The following is a 19,507-nucleotide window of genomic DNA, read 5'->3' on the forward strand; positions in this document are numbered from 1 at the left end:
ATGTTCACTTTATTGAATGTTTTTCATGTTAATCTTATGTTAGCAACGCTAGCAACGTTAGTAATTGCACTCACAACAACAGATTCCCATACCTGCAGGGGACGCAGTAATACGAGTGATTATAATCGTCATTTAAAAAACCAAAGCGGTTCCAAAACAATGAAAACAATTCATTCTTACAAGTCACTGGGCGCGGCCATCTTGAATTCCGAAACGGATTTCTTGCTCGGTGTCCTCACGGTTGTCCAACGTCCGAGAGGAGAAATCCGAGGAAAGGGGGCGTGTTGCTAGGAAACGTCTGTCGTCAGATTCGGATCTCCGAGATGGATAAATAATAGTGAGCCAATCAGCAGTAAGGGGCGTATCCATTCATGATGGGGAATGAGAGAGTGAGCCAATCAGCAGTAAGGGGCGTGTTCATTCATGATGGGGGATGAGAGAGTGAGCCAATCAGCAGTAAGGGGTGTGTCCATTCATGATGGGGGATGAGAGAGTGAGCCAATCAGCAGCAAGCGTGTGTCGATTCATGAGGGAAGAGAGAGTGAGCCAATCAGCAGTGGGGGAGTGTCTATTCATGATGGGGGATAGAGATTGAGCCAATCAGCAGTAGGGGGTGTGTCCATTCATGATGAGGGATGAGAGAGTGAGAAAATCAGCAGTAGGGGGCGTGTCCATTCATGATGGGGGATAGAGAGTGAACCAATCAGCAGTAAGGGGCGTCAATTCATGATGAGGGATGAGAGAGAGAGAGTGTGTGAGCCAATCAGCAGTAGTGGGTGTGGACACATGATGGGGTAGGAGAGAGACTGACCCAATCAGCAGTAGGGGGTGTGTCCACTCATGATGGGGGAGGAGAGAGAGAATTGAAAAAGATTGTAGAAAAGAGAGATGGCTGAAAGACAATACCAAAGAGAAAAGCTGGACAAAGGAGGGTTATGATCAGGCAAGAGTTTCAGGACCCGCCTTAATAATAGGAAAGTTTTCCAGCGCTGGAGAGACCTAAGCAAGAACGGATGCCACGGTTGCGTTGTTTCTGCTCTATACATGAGTAACATTATTTTTACTGTGTTTCAGAGAACCAAGATCTGCTGTAAAGTTATCTAACAGGACAGTTTTGAGTGTCATTGTTTGTCTGGAGTTGCTGGCAACGAACAACCAACTCTTGTTTGTTTGTATATACTCCTATGATAAAGAGACATCCACTCCTGCATTTTGTGTTTGTGCCACATGACAGTTCCATATCACTTTGCCATGATATTTCAGTTCAACAAAGACATTGACCAAGCAAATAAATATAACAAACAATAAGATAAAGATGACAAACTATTCCCATGTACGTATATTGACTAGGGTTGGGTATCGTTTGAATTTGAACGATTCTGATTCCGATTCCGATTCCTTGTTTCGATTCCGGTTCCTAACGATTCTCGATTCCGATTCTTTTAAGAGGCAGGGTCAAAAAAGTTTAGCTAACCTTGCTAACCAACGGCCTTTCTGAAGGAAATACTCCTTCTGTAAAAATACTCCTTTTGTCACAAAATTTGCATTTTGCCGAGATTTCGTTATTTTTAGAAAAGTGAAGCCACACTTTGGATCGCCGACGTAAGCTACTCATGTTCGACTCGCGTGGTTATGCCAACACTTCCGGTAGACGCTTTTTCGTTGGTGTTGTTCAGCGGTTTCTTCTTCCACTCGGTGGACTGTGAATATCGAAACTAGGAATCGAAATTTTAACTTTTGAACGATTCCGGGAAAAACGAAAAGTTAGTCTCGATACCCAACCCTAATATTGACACTCTCAGTTTCTGTGGATAAAAATTTTGAAAACAATCAGCTTTATCATAATTATAGATGAAATATAAGCTTATTTGAGAATAGTCTTCGAATATTGAGTTGTTCAAGACGAAATGGTTGGCAACCACTGATTAAAATAAAGGTTAAAGCTCTTGTAATCCATATAGGCATCACACGAACTTGCTCTGCCAGTTGGAAACCTTTATTTTAACAAGTGCAGGTGCCACCAAACATGGTTGAGAAAATGTCACGGAATGATATTTTAACAAGCAGTGTAAACAACAGGTCTAATAATGATCCCTGACGGGTTATTCGCACACTTGCTGAACTCTGAAGGATGAAACCACTGGTTCCACATACATCTACAGCGGCCTACAGCGACAGAGACTGAATGGTTACTGCTATGAAGCACACAACTCAATTTTAAAATCCATTCACACCACTGTGCAAAGACGCACAATCAAACTCATTCAGCGAGCTTTTTACTAAAAGCAGAGCTCAGACAAAAATAGAGGCCATTTTTTTCCAGGTACTTTGAGGTAGAAAAGGAGTCACTCCGCACAAAGCGTGGATGACAATAACATCTGAACTCGCCGTGAAATCATCTCAGGAAACTGCAGACACTGCGCAGTGAAAACCTGCTTCCCTGTTGTTGTCTCTTCCCAGCTCGTTCCCATGGTGACGCAGGCTACACCATTTACTGACATTTGGCCACAAGTTATTTTGTTCCGCTCTCTTCTCTTGAATCGCCCACTTGTCTCCTCAGTGAGAAAGTCCAGGCTAGCAGTAGGCGTCCGCACGTGGATCTGTTAAACACAAGGAGAAGCGTGGAGAAGAGTGTAATATACCCAAACGTCAACCTGTCACAAACGCCCACCGGCAAAGGACACCTGTGTAACCTTTGGCCATCCCAAAGGTCACTCGGGTATTACGAGCGCTTTACCTGAGATGAGAGAGAGTCTGCGGGGTCAACCAGAGAGTTAGCTAAGCTTAGAGAGTAATTTACACAGAACAAAAAGCTTTATTTTCCTGACAAAAGCAAGAAAATGTTCCATTTCGTTTCCTTTTCAAGTGTTTTCCAAAGGTTTCGAGTCAAAACAATACTTGAACTTCAGATCAAGTTGTGCTTGACATAGCATTGACCTAGCGTACGAAGTAAAACCCTTCAAATATCACTGCTCGCAAAATCACAATCTACAAATAAGCCATGCACCTTATTTTGCACTGTGAAAGTAAGGCATGGAAACCAATCTCTGCTACAAGAGAAAAAAAAAATCATGCTTTTGTAAATCATTATAAAGACACAAACATCGAAATTATGACATGCCAAGTCGTACTTATGAGATGAAATGTCAAAATTATGATATAATGATATAAAGTCGAAATTGTGACTATTAAAAACCCTGTGGTGAAAATCAAGGTTTTAAATGTTGTTTATACTGTATGTCTATGTGGTGTTTTTAAAATCAATGAGCAAATTCATAAGTCAACTAGCATTGCTGAGTATTTTTATGCAGTGAATCAAAGACAGTCTCAGGCCCCGTCCACACTACTGTGCAGTGTTGGGTGAAACTAATTACTAAGTACTAAGTAATTAGTTACTGTAATTTAATTACTTTTCCCTTGAAAATGTAAAGTAATGGATTACTCTTAATGTATCTGTAATTTAATTACAGTTACTTCTGATGTAATTGAGGTAAATACTGTGTATAGATCAATCCGATCTCACAGCGATTCGTATGCGTTTTATGAGGTGTCTAAATATTACGACCGCACTCGTACAAATTCGTATGAATTATTGTAAAATATGTGTGAAAAAAGTGTGAAATGTCATGAGATCAGGCATAAAACAATAGTGGGTTTAACATCTAAATGTATTGTCTGATGCTAAAAAGTATGTTTTTATAATGTAACCTTCTCCAGCTTGGTCAGTTTAAGGATAATTCATGCAATTTGAAAGAATTAAAACAGATTCATGTCTATCCTTTTATTATTCAGCTGGTTGAGATTGATATGGGATTTTGAAAGTAATTAGTAATTAAAAGTAATTAAATACTTTTTAGAGAGAGTAATTACACTGTTGAAGAGGTAATTAGTAACTAGTAATTAATTACTTTTTTAGAGTAACTTACCCAACACTGCTACTGCGTTTTCGTTTAAAAACGGATAATTAAAACGAATACGATCTCCGTCCACACCAGCGTTTTATCTGCGTATAGGAGGATCTTTTATGGCGTCATTGTTTACGTTTGTCGCGATGCATCATGGGAATCGTGTGGCAAGAAACACCGCTAGTCTAGCAAGTATCTAGTGACGCTAGATACTTGTAATTTGATTGTTTTGCACGTTTGGAGGATTTAGAGAAGAGTAAGGTTCACTCTTGCTGTGTGGTCGATTGTACGGCTTTTTGGGGGCCTGATAAAAAGTTTTTCATTTCATTTTAAATAAATAAATAAGAACACTGATCAATAAAGTGATTATTTCTCCGTTCTGCGATCACCCACGGGAGATGCGAATCACGCTGCGACTCTGCTTGGCCAGGTCTAACCTCTGCTTTTACAGACTGATCTCATGAAATGGCGCATGTATAACACGCCAATTCGTATTTCCAACACGCATAATCGCTTTTCAGCGTGTTTATGAACGCCATTGACTTAATGTTACATTACTGTATATAAATATGACCAACCCCAACCCCGTGCCTAAACTATACCCGTCTTCCCCTACCATCCTAGGAAAAAAAATAGGCCTATCGCTCCCCAGATGTACTGTAGATCGCTTCATTTAACGGCAGAGACATACACGCATAGCTCAAAACGCATAAAGATAACACGCCACTTGATTTGAAAGTGGCGTGTATGTTTAAGCAAAAGTCATGATGTCATGTTGCTTTTAGCACTTTTACTGCTTTCTGTTTGGCAGAAAAGATCGGCCCAACTTTTCGAGAAACAAAATAATCATAGGCCTCCCGACTTTTGAAAGCCTTTAATCTTTCATGAGTGGTTTCTATTAAATAAGAATAAATGTCTCCCCAGAAGATTATAGTGGCCAAGACACGGGCAAGTCGGACCGACGTTTTTTTGACATCCTAAATCACATATGGGCTTTGAATAACTTCAATTTTGTCACCAATACAAATTTTGAGCTTCTCTCCAAACCTCCTCCGGTCGTCAGACATTAAAGTGCTTATATATTGTGGCTTTTGCCTGCTAACTCTCTTGAAAGTGCTTGTCGCGTCTTTACAGCCGGTCATTCTTTTGTTTTCTTGCCACCCAACGACTCGCGCATGCGTACAATGATGTCAACAAAGATCCTCCTATTAGAAATGATCTCCATCCACATTAAAACGACTGAAACCGCGGATCACGTGACGATTCACCAACACTGGGCATGCGCGCGCCGGTGTAAACAGTGGTTGGCGAATCAGGGAAGGATACGTCATGACTGATGGCACCCAATCATAGAGCCGAGCGTCAGCCTCTGCGTCAGCGTTTCTAAACTCCTACGTTTTGTCTCGTCTACACTAAAGCGCCCTCCGGAGATTCAAAACGAAAAAAGGAGCTGCAGCGTTTCTAAACTTCTTCGTTTTAGTGTGGACGGGAGGTGCAAACGTAGCAAAAGGTCTCCGTTTTTAAACGAAAACGCAGTAGTTTGGACGGGGCCTCAAAAACATGGTTTGAAATTAGAGCCCGACCGATAAAGGATTTTGAAGGCCGATACCGATACAAATATTTGTTGGTTTTAAAATCCGATATTCCGATATATCGGCCGATATTTTTATTTATTTTTCAGAAACGCGCAACAAAACATTAACAGATTTCCCTAACGTTAGTTATTTGTAGTAATTTTCTGAGTTTTAACTAAAATAATATGATAATGCACTTTAAAAAGAAACAGAACAGACTGATGATAGTGGCATTAGCTAGCTTTATGGTTAGCTAGTCTATGATGAGCCATAATTTAGCAATGTATAACGTCATACTGCAAATACGTTTTCAATATAACAGGCCAAGGAGAGATGATACGTCTCATTGCTATAACTGTCACGCGCTATTAAAGAAATACTTCAGTCACATTGTCAAAAGTTAAAAGGACACCCAGTCAACTACACTGTAACGTAACGTAACTATTACTAGCTAATTCCGCTTCATTCTCGGCTTATTTAACAGCAGCAAAACTGGACATGATAGTCATAAAATTTGTCCTGCTTATTTGAGTTAAGAGAACTGATGGGGATGTTCTTTTAATTGTTATTCAAGCAATGTATGTATCGTGACCAACTCAACGAGTGTTGCCAACAGGGACTGTGTAGAGTGCCCTCTGGTGGACAAACTATACAACTCCAACACTCATGACATGGTTCAAGCTTGTTTCGTCCGTTTTTATTTTATTTTTGAAATATTCATTTATCGGCCATTATAACTGCCGATACCGATAGTTTGGAAAATGCCTAATATCGGCCGATAATATCGACTTGCCGATATATCGGTCTGGCTCTATTTGAAATCGACGGCGTTTCTGACGTCACAAACTACCTTGTAACCAATCACGTCACGAGGGGGGCGGGCTTTAACATATCATTAACTATTCTCTGAAGCAGTGAAGTCAAAAGAGAAGCCTGCTATCCCGGATAATTTCTCTATTGAAATGAAAAATCAGGTACATTTAGCCAGAGGTGTAAAGTCCAGGTTCAGTATTTCGTTCCAATCCGCGCGTCCAGGGTTTCTATACTTATGCGTAGTGTACAGCGTAGGCTACGCTGTTGTGAGCATTTATACTTCTGCGTTCAGGTCTAGGTTGCTCTGCAGTACTGCTCCGAAATGCTAGTTGGCGGCGGAGGGTTTTAATGTTCCACTGTGTTTAGATTCCTCGCGGCTAGGGTACTACAAGCAATGGCGACTGAAAGAGAGCCGATCATCTTGAAGTTGGAGCTTATTGAGGAGGAAAAACAGTTAATTTTAGTGAAATTACTAAAACTAAAAGGCAGAAGCGAGGGAAGACGTCGGAGGAGATGGTACGTGCGGAAATGCGTAGGAGGAAATGCGATGCTAACAGGCCGACCAATCACAGATCTTGCGGTCTGCGTCGTCGCGACGTGTAGTTACATTTTTGAGGAGGTGCGCGTCAGGCTACGGCGAAGGATACGCGGTATGGTACGCATCTGTGCGTATGCTACGCCGTACCTACTGCGCGCACGCTACGCAGAAGTATAAATCGGCCTTAACTCTGAGGTTGTGAACAGGTTCATGGTTCATATAACTTTAGCTACACATTATTGTAAAGCACCATATAAATAAATGTGAGTTGACTTGACATTATTAGCTGTTTGATAACAGTCAAGCCAAAGGCTAAACATATCAATTAGCGTTCTGTGGCCGATGTTGCACATAAAATGCGTTATCATTCTGATACATCGACTTGTATAACGACTGTATACGAGTTGGTGGAGGCGAGTCTCATTTGCATATTCATATTCTGCGAATACTAAATGAGGCAAGGGTGTAGTTATATTCAAGCTATTTTAAGGCATGAATAAATAAAATTCACAGGAATTTGATCAAAGATGATTTTTAATGGATACAAATATTGACTACAGGGGGACTTTAAAAATAATAATTGACATTGAAAAAGTAGAAAGTGAGACAAAAAGTCATAATTATGGGTGACGTGTCATAATTTCAACTTTCAAAGTCGAATTTATGAATAAAAAGTAAATAATGATATAGTCAATATTAAAAGATGAAATAACTCTATGAAAATCATACTAAATAAAAACGATGGCATACTTAATCAAAATTTTGACAATGGCTAATTACATTAAAAATATTTTATATCTTATTTCCGCTTCGACTGTGATGTGACAAACAAGATGGCTAGAAGGAGTCTTCTTAATTAGTGGTGCTTACTGAGCCTAACATCTTTGCTGTTGCTTATGTCTCATGCCATACAATTTGTGCTAAAACCAAAACATGATATCTCAAATCGTACAGCTTGTTGACGTGTGCAGTAACTTTCCTAAGGATTAGACTTACCATTTCCACTTGGCAGATAAAAAAAGAAAGAAATCCCACAAACTTTGAAGAGGGGAGCCGAGCCATATCTACAGAGACCAGAATTTCATTCTCAAAGACATAACTTGGGTCAGTAAGCAACCGTATAGCAACCACTCAGAACACCCTAGCAACCATATAGCAAGGTGCTAAAATGTGAAGTAAAGTTGAGTTTTGTCAGTGCAGCAGTAATACAAAAATTGATGTGCCTGGGACCCAGTGATGCGTGTGTAAATTGTGAAGAGAAGATGACCAAGTACCGAACCCTGAGGCACACCTAATAGTGTGATTTAGATTCCGCTCGCCTCAAAGAAGCCACGAATGATGTACCTGTCGAAAGCTACAGAAAAGTTCATGAAACGGCCATGCTGGACACTCGTTTGCTGCTCTTCTTTCATTACTTTTTTTTTTTAAATGAATGAATTGGACAATGATAATAAATACATTAACATATACACACATATTCAAATATACACTGCTGTTCAAAAGTTTAGGGTCAATACAAGTAATACTTCTACTCAGGAAGGATGCATTAAATTGATCAAAATTAAGAGTAAAGAAATTTGTTAAAAAAAAAAAAATATTTCAAATACTTTTCCTTTGAACTTTCTATTCAAAGAATCCTGAAAAAAAAAAATGATCTCACGGTTTTCATGGAAATATGAAGCAGCACAACTGTTTTTAACATTGATAATAATCAGAAAAGTTTCTTGAGAAGCAAAACTGCATATTATTATGATTTCTGAAGGATCATGCGACACTGAAGACAGGAGTAATGCGTCACTAAAATAAATTAAATATTAATGGATGCATAAATATAAAAAATACCTAAATCATGTGAGGAAGCCTTTAAAAATTCACATTGAGACAACTTAAATTGGGTCGCTTAAATTTACTTAATTCCATGATGTTGAAGTTACATGAACAAATTATGTTTGTTTAACGTAACCCAGTTATGCAGAACCTGTTGACGAAAAAAAAAGTGTCATTTTTTCAAGTGTAGATAATTAATTAAAGACACAAAACAAAAAAGTTTTTTAAAATCCTGCAAAACATAAATGTAGTCAAGTGAGTCCAAACTCTTGGCTTATACACTCTTAGAAGAAATGGTTCTATTTAGAACCAGAAATGGTTCCATCTCCCACTTCATATATGGAACTCCAAAATGGTTCTATACAGAACCATTTTTTTTTGGTAAAAGGTTCTATTGGCCAAGTATGGAACCCCGGGGTTCTATATAGAACCCAGAGGAACCCTTTTTTTAGAGTGTATAGAACCTTTTAGGGGTTCCAAATACGTAGCGCTGATAGAACCTTTTAAGGTTCTATATAGAACCTTTTCTTCTAAGAGTGTAGGTTAAGCCGAATGCGGTTCTGTGTTGTTTTTAACAAGCTTCCACAGTCGACATGGTTGTCAACACTATTACAATGTTCAAATGGTACAAGTTCCAAACACCACATAGACACACACACACAAAAAAAAACAGAATCAGATCATTTGCTCAGCAAAAACTGAGCAAGAAGAAAAGTTTAGGTCAGTAGTTCACTTGAAGAGGATAGAAGACATTAGACAGCTGTAGCTGCCGGTGCTAAATTGCCCCTTAGGGATTTATAAAATCACATTGTACTGTAAACTTTGGATATGAGCTCCAGAAACTTTTTATCTTCTAAAATAATAACATCTTCAAAACTGTCCAAATCTGAAGCAATCAGAAAATACGCATTAACATATATTTAAGCATTTAAGCAAGTCATGTCATGTGTATACTGCATTTGTAGTTTATTGACGACATCTGGTACAAAATGTGTTGGATGCCATTGTCACAACATCACATAAAAGAAAAATTAAGTTAACTAACAAAATGTAGGTTTAAAAGTACAAGTTATTTACAAAATGTATAATTGGAACCATTATAACCAGATCTCATCCAGTTCTGTTATGAATTTGCTAGGTTAAGGCACTTGCGTGAATTCACACTAAATTTGAATCCTTCTAACGTTTATTTTAGAAAATATACTGCTCAAAAAAATAAAGGGAACACTTAAACAACACTTAAAAAGTAAAAACTAGAAAAAAGTATTTAATAAGATTATTTCATTCATTCAGATCTATGATGTGTTATTTTAGTGTTCCCTTTATTTTTTTGAGCAGTGTATATAGATATACTCATGTCAAATGTTATATTGCATGTGATTCTTTACCAATTCTTTACCAAAAGAAAACAGTTAACACTATACACTGCATGTAATGTAACACACGCTGTGATTGACAGAAAAGATCATTCCGGTTACAGAATTGAAAAACTAAAGGACAGGTAATCAATCCACTCACAACCACACTGAGGTAGGCTGATCGTGTAAGAGCACGCACAATTACCCTGCTTTATGCTTTTAGCCTTAAAGGTGAAGTGTGTCATTTCTGAAGCACTAGTGTCACCAAATGAAATTGCAAAAATAATAACCCAACCAATGGCAGAATCCCTGCCAGTCAAACAAATAGCCCTGTCCCAAACTCGCCACTGGTTCAGCGAATATTGCTGTGTGGATATGGTCGAGATCCTTAAAGCGCAGCCGAATCACAGTTTCAACTTTTGTACAAATTTAGTGATCAGCTAATAAATGTACCTGTTTAACATTGTAAAACGCATATTGTTAGACATTTTAGTGGGATAAAAACAAACAGTTGAGTCAACCTTTTTTCCATTGACGGCAACAGGTGAGCAGAAGTTTGCAAAACAACGTCAAGTCAATTGTGCCCTCTGGTGGCGGATTTCTCATTTTCGTTACAATCAGTTTGCTACTGTTTTCAGAACCTTGATATCATTTTTCAAAACTCAAAACGGGTCTCACTAGTAACACAGGCTGTCTAATGTTCAAAACATTGCATTGTGCATTCACATCTTTAAAGAAATCTTGCACGATCATTGGTTCAAAAATCAAATTTACTGTGATTGAAACATAACTATAGATCACCCACACACAAGCAACCGATAGTTTCACTGTGTCATTGTTCGTACAATCATTAAATATGGTAGAACAAAGTAGTCGATCCAGTTTTCATTATAGTTCTACATGAACAGTAAACACAGCTCTGTAAAAGTACTGCAGGACCTTGAACCGTTTGGTTCCCATTGAAGTCCATTATATGGAGAAAAATCCTGGAATGTTTTCATCAAAAACCTTAATTTGTTTTCGACTGAAGAAATAAAGACGTGGACATCTTGGATGACATGGGGGTGAGTAAATTATCAGCGAAAGTTTTTTTTTAAAAGTGAACTACTCTATTGTTCGTATGTATATTGTCTCCAAGCAATTGCGAAAAGGGTTAAAGTTTTGAAAAATGTGCATTTTGATCATTAGCTTGTGAGTTTTGTGTCTAAAATTGTGAAAAATGACATCAAGGTTCTGAAAATAGTAACAAAGTGATTGTAAAAACTGTAATAAAGGGGTAAATATTCCACTTAAAACTTTAATAGAATAACAGACCGAAATTATAATTAATAAGTAACTCATTTTCCAGGATAAATAAATTGGCAACACTTAAGTTTACAGTGCCAATATAATGAATTAATGAAAAAAAACTACAACAAGAATTATGTGCAATTAATTACACACAGCCCTACGAATAAAATTACATTAATTACAAAATAACATATGTGGTTTATGAGTATTGTGCGGCAGTAAAACTAAAAATAAACGTTACAAAAGGGTGTTTTTCGCATAGACGAACCATTTTTGGTTCCCCAAAGAAACTTGTTTTCTTGGTGTAAAGAGCATTTTAATAACCTTAAATGGATGTTAAATATAAATATTATTTATATAACCATCAAGGCCACTAAAGAACCTTTATGTCTAGGAGAGTAATACAAAGTGTGACCAACCTTTTGCGAATCTGTGTGTGATTTACATCACTCGATCCTATGTCATTGAGAGTGGTCATATCAAGCCAGATTAGAAACAACCAATCAAAGCTTCTGTTTTTACATCAAAATGGCATTCCTAAGGCACTTATTATTGTGTAAACACAGCACTAACTACTACTAGAAAGACAGCATTTAAATTACACAATATTGCATTTAAAAAAACTTGATATGAAAACTATTTCAAGTTTAGAAAACTCACCTCCTAAAGCTGCTCAGCATCACTGCAATATCCAGAACACATCATGACTTGGTAAATAACTGTTAATGTGTTTTCTACTGTAATGCACATGTTTGCCATCCTCATTTGATGTTTGGGTCACCACATGGGTCAGATCCCACAGAAAAGCCTACTCTAGGGTGTTTGCAGTGACTTGCGGATGTCTAACAGCAGCGTTTGGTGGAGGGAGGAGGCTGTCGTGTCAGTTTGAAGGAGTCGTGACTGTCAGCGTCCGTGTTCTCCAGCGGAGGGATCTGTCGACCTGCACACACACATGCGAGAACATGAACAATTATGCCACTTCTAGTTAGTGTGCGCATGTCATTGCATTACATTGAATACAGCGGCTGCTAGCATAATGAAACTCAATCTTTCAAAACACAAACTGATGTAAAATGTGACACACAGGTGATGGAGATGACTAAGAAATATTTGCAACAAGTTAAAATTAGCGTTGTGTCATCGTCGCGGACAGCTTGAATGAAATACTCCACTAAAAGTTTTTAATGATTGTGAAGAAAGAAGTCTCTTAAATCTCACCAAAGCTGCATTTATTTGAAGAAAAACTGTAAAAAATTAAATGTTGTAAAATATCTAGGGCTCTCAAACGATTAATCGCATCCAACTTATTTTGTATACGAATACACACAGTTGCATGTCCATATTTAAGAGGAGTAGTTCACTTTAAAACAAAAACAAAAAAACTTTTGCTGATAATTTATTCACCCCCATGTCATCCAAGATATCCACGTCTTTCTTTCTTCAGTCGAAAAGAAATTAAGGTTTTTGATGAAAACATTCCAGGATTTTCTCCATATAATGGACTTCAATGGGAACCAAACGGTTCAACGTCCAAATGAGAGTTTCAGTGCAGCTTCAAAGGGCTTTAAACGACACCAGATGATGAATAAGGGTCCCTTCGAGTCATGACTCGAAAAAGGAGAGTTCGAACAGGAGAGTCATGAACGCTCATCACAGAACTGAGAAAGGCGAGCATTTGTGCTTATAAAACAAACTTTTTTATTTATTTTTTAAATGAGCGATCGTTTAGCTAGAAAAGACCCTTATTCATCGTCTGGTGTCGTTTAAAGCCCTTTGAAGCTGCACTGAAACTCTCATTTTGACCTTGAACCGTTTGGTTCCCATTGAAGTCCATTATATGGAGAAAATCCTGAAAATCAGCAGCTCATTTGCATTTAAAGAGACACACACAAACACCACGTTTTTTTTTTTTCACACCCAAATTTGCAAGCTATAATAAAAGATCTGGGGGCTATTTTGAGCTTAAATTTCAAAGACACATTCTGGGGATACCATAGATGTATTTATCTTGTGAAAAGGGGCATAATGTGTCACTTTAAGTGACTTTTCTATTAGTACAGTAAATCACTAACTTGAGAACGCTTGATAAAATACTGGAAAATGTGAGTAAATGAGGGAGAAGATGATAGTGTCCAAAAAAAAAAAAAAAAAAGCAAATAAAATGCACTAGCGATCCCTATAGCTATAGCTGTAGTGTTTCGTGTTTGCTACGGTGGGTCAGGTGTAGCGTGAACACTTGACTAGTTTTAGTGACACTTACTGATTTTCTGGAACAGCTCCTCTATGTTAACTGCATTTCTGGCACTGGTCTCCATAAATATGGCAGCAATTGACTCTGCAAAATCTTTCGCCTCTTTAGTTGGAACTTCCCTAGAAAAAAAAACATTGAATATGAGTAAATAATGAGCTTTTGCTTAGCATGAGGGGCTCATCCAACCAAGGGCAGGACCGAAACAAACAGCAGAGGGGTTCATTGAAAATGTAATGCCTGTAATTATGTAGACGCAAAAATCGACAGTCCAGTTGATCCATTAGGATTTGACTTTCAATTTCAAAAGATTATACTTCAATTTCTTTGGAATAACATGCACTTACAAATCATGCACATTAAGAGCAGTTTCTGATTAAAGATTGTCAATTGTCAGTTTTGATTTCATGTCAACTTCAAGTACAATTATCACACAATTTATATAATATTAGACATGAAAATATAAGCAGGAGCGGCCGGATCGGTTTTGGAAAGAAACTTCACAGAATATATTACGTTCTGAGAGAGTAAGAGGGTTTTTATCAACCTGATGTCACCCAGATCGTTCTTATTTCCTGCTATGGCCACAACAATATCCTCTGGCCCATGTTCCTTCAGCTCCTTTACCCACTTCTTTAACGTCTGGAAAGACTCCTGCAGAAACCAGACATGCCACAAAACATGTTTCATAGAGCAGAGAAAAAACTGAGATACAAAAGAGATCTCATTTGTAAATTGTAAAATAAAATCTCTTTTCAAAAATTTTCTCCAACAATAATAACATATTTCAATAAACTGCATCTTAAACACAGTTAAATGCTCTTGGAACAACTTGGAAAGGAATTGCACAAACACACTATGACGCAACTTACGAGCTTCGTGATGTCATACACAACGACGGCTGCTGCAGAGCCTCTGTAATACATGGGAGCCAACGAATGAAACTGGAGAAAAATAACATACACTTTGTTAATGTTGGGAAATTTCATTTTGATTACTTAATTGACATAAATATTGTGTTTTTTAACCTTCAAATGGTCTTTGTTTCCTGTTTAAACTCGGCTTCGGGGTCTATACGACCCCAACAATTGATTGCGTAATTGTACAAAAAATATACATTTTTAATCATACAAATGATACATAATTTTTTTTGTTTACTTCTCATCTTTTCATTAATGCTGTGTTTTTGGAGATATAAAGTACTTTTGTATCCATATACCACACAATTCCTCAACTACACCATTAGCTTGCATTTGAAATATTATTTTTTGTGAAATATTATTTTTTATAATACACTGCATTTATGCTCTAGTACTAGGCCTTCATTTCTGTGTAAAAATTTTCAGACTTATGCCGGATTATTTATTTATTTATTTTTTGACACATGAAGAAAATATATTTAGTTTTTTTCACATTTCCCATTCATTTCAATTTCGAAGACCAGAACATTTTTTTTTACATTCCTTCAGAACAACCGAATCAAGCCCAGTTTTTGTGTGTGTATAGATAAATAATGTATGAAAAGTCACAAAATCTTATTCCACCGAGATGAAGGGAACCTTTTTTTTATTAAGTAAAAGTCGATTGGAGTCGTATAGACCCCATGACCCGATTGAGGGCTACATAAGGCAAACATCACTATTGCTCATACTTCAGGCAAAGTTTGCACCAAAAAACACCTTTTCTTAAAGAAAGCATGATGTAGTTACGGCAAACAAAGCATATTAGCATCACTTGAGCTGGTTTTGGGTCAGACAGATGCAGGAGATTCGCTGTAATGAAGTAGATGGCAATTACATCTGAGCCAGTTCAAAAGGGGACGCGTTTTTTCTGAGTAATCTCAACAGATGCACAAGCTAATAGTGAACAAGACATGAACACAAAGTAATGCCAGCACTTCTCAAACTCACACACACACCGCACCCAATGAGTCACACCTACAGTGAACTCTGAACTGTGAGTGTATGTTGGAAACTGAATACTATTTCTCTAAATACTGATGACAAAGGTCTGACCTAGAACTGCATCTTTTAATCTTGTGTTCATATCTAAAAATAAACTTCTTACATCATTTACTCACTCACAAGATGTTCCAAACGTTAATGACAGAATTGTCTGCTTTAAGTGAACTATACACTGACAGGAATCCGTTGTGTGTGTGTGTGTGTGTGTGTGGAGAACAGTTCTGAATGCAATGCATCATGGGAGTTACTCAGAACTGACGATGCTTCGGTTGATATTTGTATTATTTGTGTGGTTGTATGAAGCTTTAAGACAGACATAGATGCATGAATCTGCTCATAGATCAACTAAACACAAATGTATGGAATTAGATTGAAAAAGAGTGTCTTGGGTGAAATAAAAACAAACACATAAATGAGTAAATCACATACATGTATGATATTGCCGCAAAACAACGGCTAGACACACTTTTCATAAAACATTCATACAACTAAACTCTAATTTATGAATAAAACAAACTAAACACTCTCACCCGTTCCTGCCCTGCGGTGTCCCAGATCAGAAACTTGTGAAGTTCATTTCCACATGGGACGGTCTTAGTTAAAAATGATGCACTGAAAAACAAATAATTATCTTTATCATAATGACTAAAAATATGGTAATACACACACACATACAATAAAAGTCACAGTTTGGATTTAAATGGGCAAATTCTTAAGAGTCTATGATTGGATCATTATTGCAGTGATTGTTTCATGCACTTCTAGATGGAAATAAACGTTATTGTGATGTTATTTCCATCAAGAGGTGAATCAATATTGTTTTGAGTCCAAGTGTGTGTAAAGCCTCAGAGATATCACTGAATTAAATGTCTAGGTGCAAAATGGTTCTTCATGCTCCTCCAAAATATTCGTTCACAGTTTGTTCCTGATGAATCTTGAAATTGTCATCCTGGAATATGACATACATGGATGTTTAAGAGATGAAAAGCTACACACTCCATCTATTAGGGTTAGAAGTAGGGATGCACGATATATCGGCCAACATATCGGTATCGGCCGATATATGTTAAATTTTTAATGTTATCGTTATCGGCCTGGTAAGAAAATGTGGCTGATATATTAAAGCCGATAAATAATGTATTATTCCCTTCAGCTGAGACACTTGTTGAGAACTGTTTATGTTTTTGAATTTCTTGAAATATGATTGAAATCTCTTCAAAAAAATAAAATCTGGTTCGGGACAACATGTGCAACGCAAATCTGTCATATCGGCTGAGAACATCATTATAATTGTGCGCTTGGGACATGCATTTACTTGTGAGACTTTTGTTTTTGTAATCAGGCTCTCAAAATTAGATAAAAAATTTGGACTTAAGTTTATCGGCCGATATATCGGTTATCGGCTTTCAAATATAAAGAATTATCGGTTATCGGTATTAGAAGAACTGTTGCCAAACATATAACATGCTAGAAACATAATAATCACTGAAATAATGATCCAGTCATTGGGATGCACGATATATCGGCCACAATATCGGTATCGGCTGATATTTGTTCATTTTTATGTTATCGTTATCGGCCCGATAATAAAATTTGGCTGATATATTAAAGCTGATAAATAATGAAAGACACTTAAGATGCGCACTGTTCAACATGTTTGATCTTAATTGCTTAAAATATGATTGGAATCAAAGGAAAATATAGTTTAGTGCAAAATGTGCCGTCATATCGGCTACGTGACATTATAATGAAAACATTATAATTGTGTGATTGGGAAATGGCTTTTAATTGTTAGACTTTTGTTTTTGTAATCAGGCTCTCAAGAATTATATAAAAATTGGATTTAGATTTATCGGCCAGTATATCGGTTATCGGTAATAGTCCATCCAATCATAGACTATTTAGATTCAAACACTGACTTTTTTTGGTCGTACAGTGGGCAATAATAAAAATGAATAATAATCAATAAATAAAAAAGAAAAATTGCACAATGCCCTAAACTAATATTAAACAGACATCATTCAAAGAGGAAATGACAATGTTAACCATGACTAAAATATGCACACACACACACACAAAAAAAAAATCAGAAAATATTTTGCAAGCGCTTCTGTTTAAAGTGTAAATTGTGCAAAAGAGAAAATCTAAAAATATTCTCTAGTCCAAAAGTAATGACTAACCCAACAGAGAAACCAGCTTGTGCTGATGTAAACGAAACTGAGAGGAAACAAACAAACTGACTCGGACCAAACAGGACTCAGAGTCGGATCCGGAGTGTTTGACTCATAAAGGAATATTTAGAAACGGATTCATCCAGCAGAGCAGAACGAAGGTGGTCTTCATGCTTCACTTCAATTGTTTAAATCCCTATAAATCTGATTTTTAGTAAACAGAGTAGTGCCCCTACCCTATTGTTGGACTGATGTTGTGGTCAAAGTGATCTTGAACAAATCGACACACAATACTTGATTTCCCGACTCCAGTGTCCTGTGATTATGAGAAAAAGAAAAACAGATTTAATAAAATATTAAATACATGAAATATTGACAGAGTCTCACTGATAAAGTGCCTAACTTGATGATGTGTACTTGAGTAATGTGTAACTTCAATAATATCATGCAACAATAGACTACATCTGCAGAATGCATACCGTACCCTACGTATATGAAACTTTTCTGGATACATAAAATACATGGATGACCTAAATTTGCTATAACATTCAACTATAAGGCACTTGCTCAGAATACTGTACCCCATAATGCAATGCACTTAAGCTTAACTTAGTGTGACAAATGAACGAGAATATGAACAAATATGAAACAACAGCAACTTGAATGATTATTTTATCTGATTGCTAGAAGGCTAAATTATGTTTAGTGTGTCATAGTGTACTAATACTAACCGCTTACTGTATAAAGTATGTTTGAAGTATGTAAAACAATATGCCACTCTAAATTTCAAACTTTAATAAGCTACATTGTTGTCACATGACCTCATTACATTAATCCAGTCATATCTTTAGGATAATTTTAACCAAGTCAAAATCAGTTGCAACTAGGCCATCTGGGAACAGTGATGTAGTATGCTCTTCATAGTGTCATAGTGTACTAATACTAACCGCTTACTGTATAAAGTATGATTATTTTATCTGATTGCTAGAAGGCTAAATTATGTTTAGCATGTCATAGTGTACTAATACTAACCGTTTACTGTATAAAGTATGTTTGAAATATGTAACACAATATACCACTATAAGTTTCAAACTTTAATACGCTAACGTTACATTGTTGTCACATGACCTCATTACATTAATCCAGTCATATCTTTAGGTTAATTTTAACCAAGTCAAAATCAGTTGCAACTAGGCCATCTGGGAACAGTGATGTAGTATGCTCTTCCAAAGCAATGTATCCTGTTTTACATTCTGTATGTTAAACAGTATGCAACATCATGCACTATAAACTGCAGAGTACGCTATAATTCCATTTCGAACACTACCAGTCTCCAGCAGCAGGCGGTGACGTCATGGCCGCAAACATTCCAAAAGAATGAATTTATGCGAAAACACTCCATAAAAACACAGATAAGTTCTTTGTGTTAGCATTTCACGAAGCTTTGCGTGACTGAAAGAGGACATTCGTGACGGCAAAACATCTCAACGCGTTTACTATCAGAAAAGGAAGCAGGAATCATCACAGTTCCAGTCAGTCTGTTGTGTCTGAAGCGTTTGAAGCCACAGGCAGAGGAATCTCAACACTCACCCCTAGCAGACAAACTTTCAATTCCCTGATGGCCATTGTAAAGCACGTTACGGCAGCTGAAGCATTATTCTAACAGTCTCCGGTCTTGTTCTGTCGACTCTCATCTATTCACGGTCACAGCAGACTGTTCATCTGTAAAACATAAACTCTGACCATCACCCTCCCAGATCTAACGGAAACGCACTGGAGAAATTCGGCTAAGCTGTCATTCACGTCACGTGATGACATA

At 37.1% G+C, this 19,507-nt stretch overlaps 1 protein-coding gene across 1 annotated transcript; it reads right to left on the reverse strand.

The window, feature by feature from the left end:
• Window positions 1–12,026: 12,026 nt before the first annotated feature.
• rab31 (RAB31, member RAS oncogene family) lies at window positions 12,027–19,454 on the reverse strand. The gene is made up of 7 exons (XM_039675608.2): window positions 19,279–19,454; window positions 17,925–18,004; window positions 16,048–16,129; window positions 14,426–14,497; window positions 14,101–14,207; window positions 13,566–13,675; window positions 12,027–12,245 (listed from the first exon to the last, which is right to left on the reverse strand). The coding sequence occupies exons 1-7, from the start codon at window positions 19,312–19,314 to the stop codon at window positions 12,148–12,150; spliced, it is 585 nt and encodes a 194-aa protein (XP_039531542.1). The 5' UTR covers window positions 19,315–19,454; the 3' UTR covers window positions 12,027–12,147.
• Between the last annotated feature and the right edge of the window lie 53 nt (window positions 19,455–19,507).

Source organism: Pimephales promelas, chromosome 5 (assembly GCF_988280905.1).
Source record: "Pimephales promelas chromosome 5, fPimPro1.hap1.1, whole genome shotgun sequence".
NCBI lineage: Eukaryota > Metazoa > Chordata > Actinopteri > Cypriniformes > Leuciscidae > Pimephales > Pimephales promelas.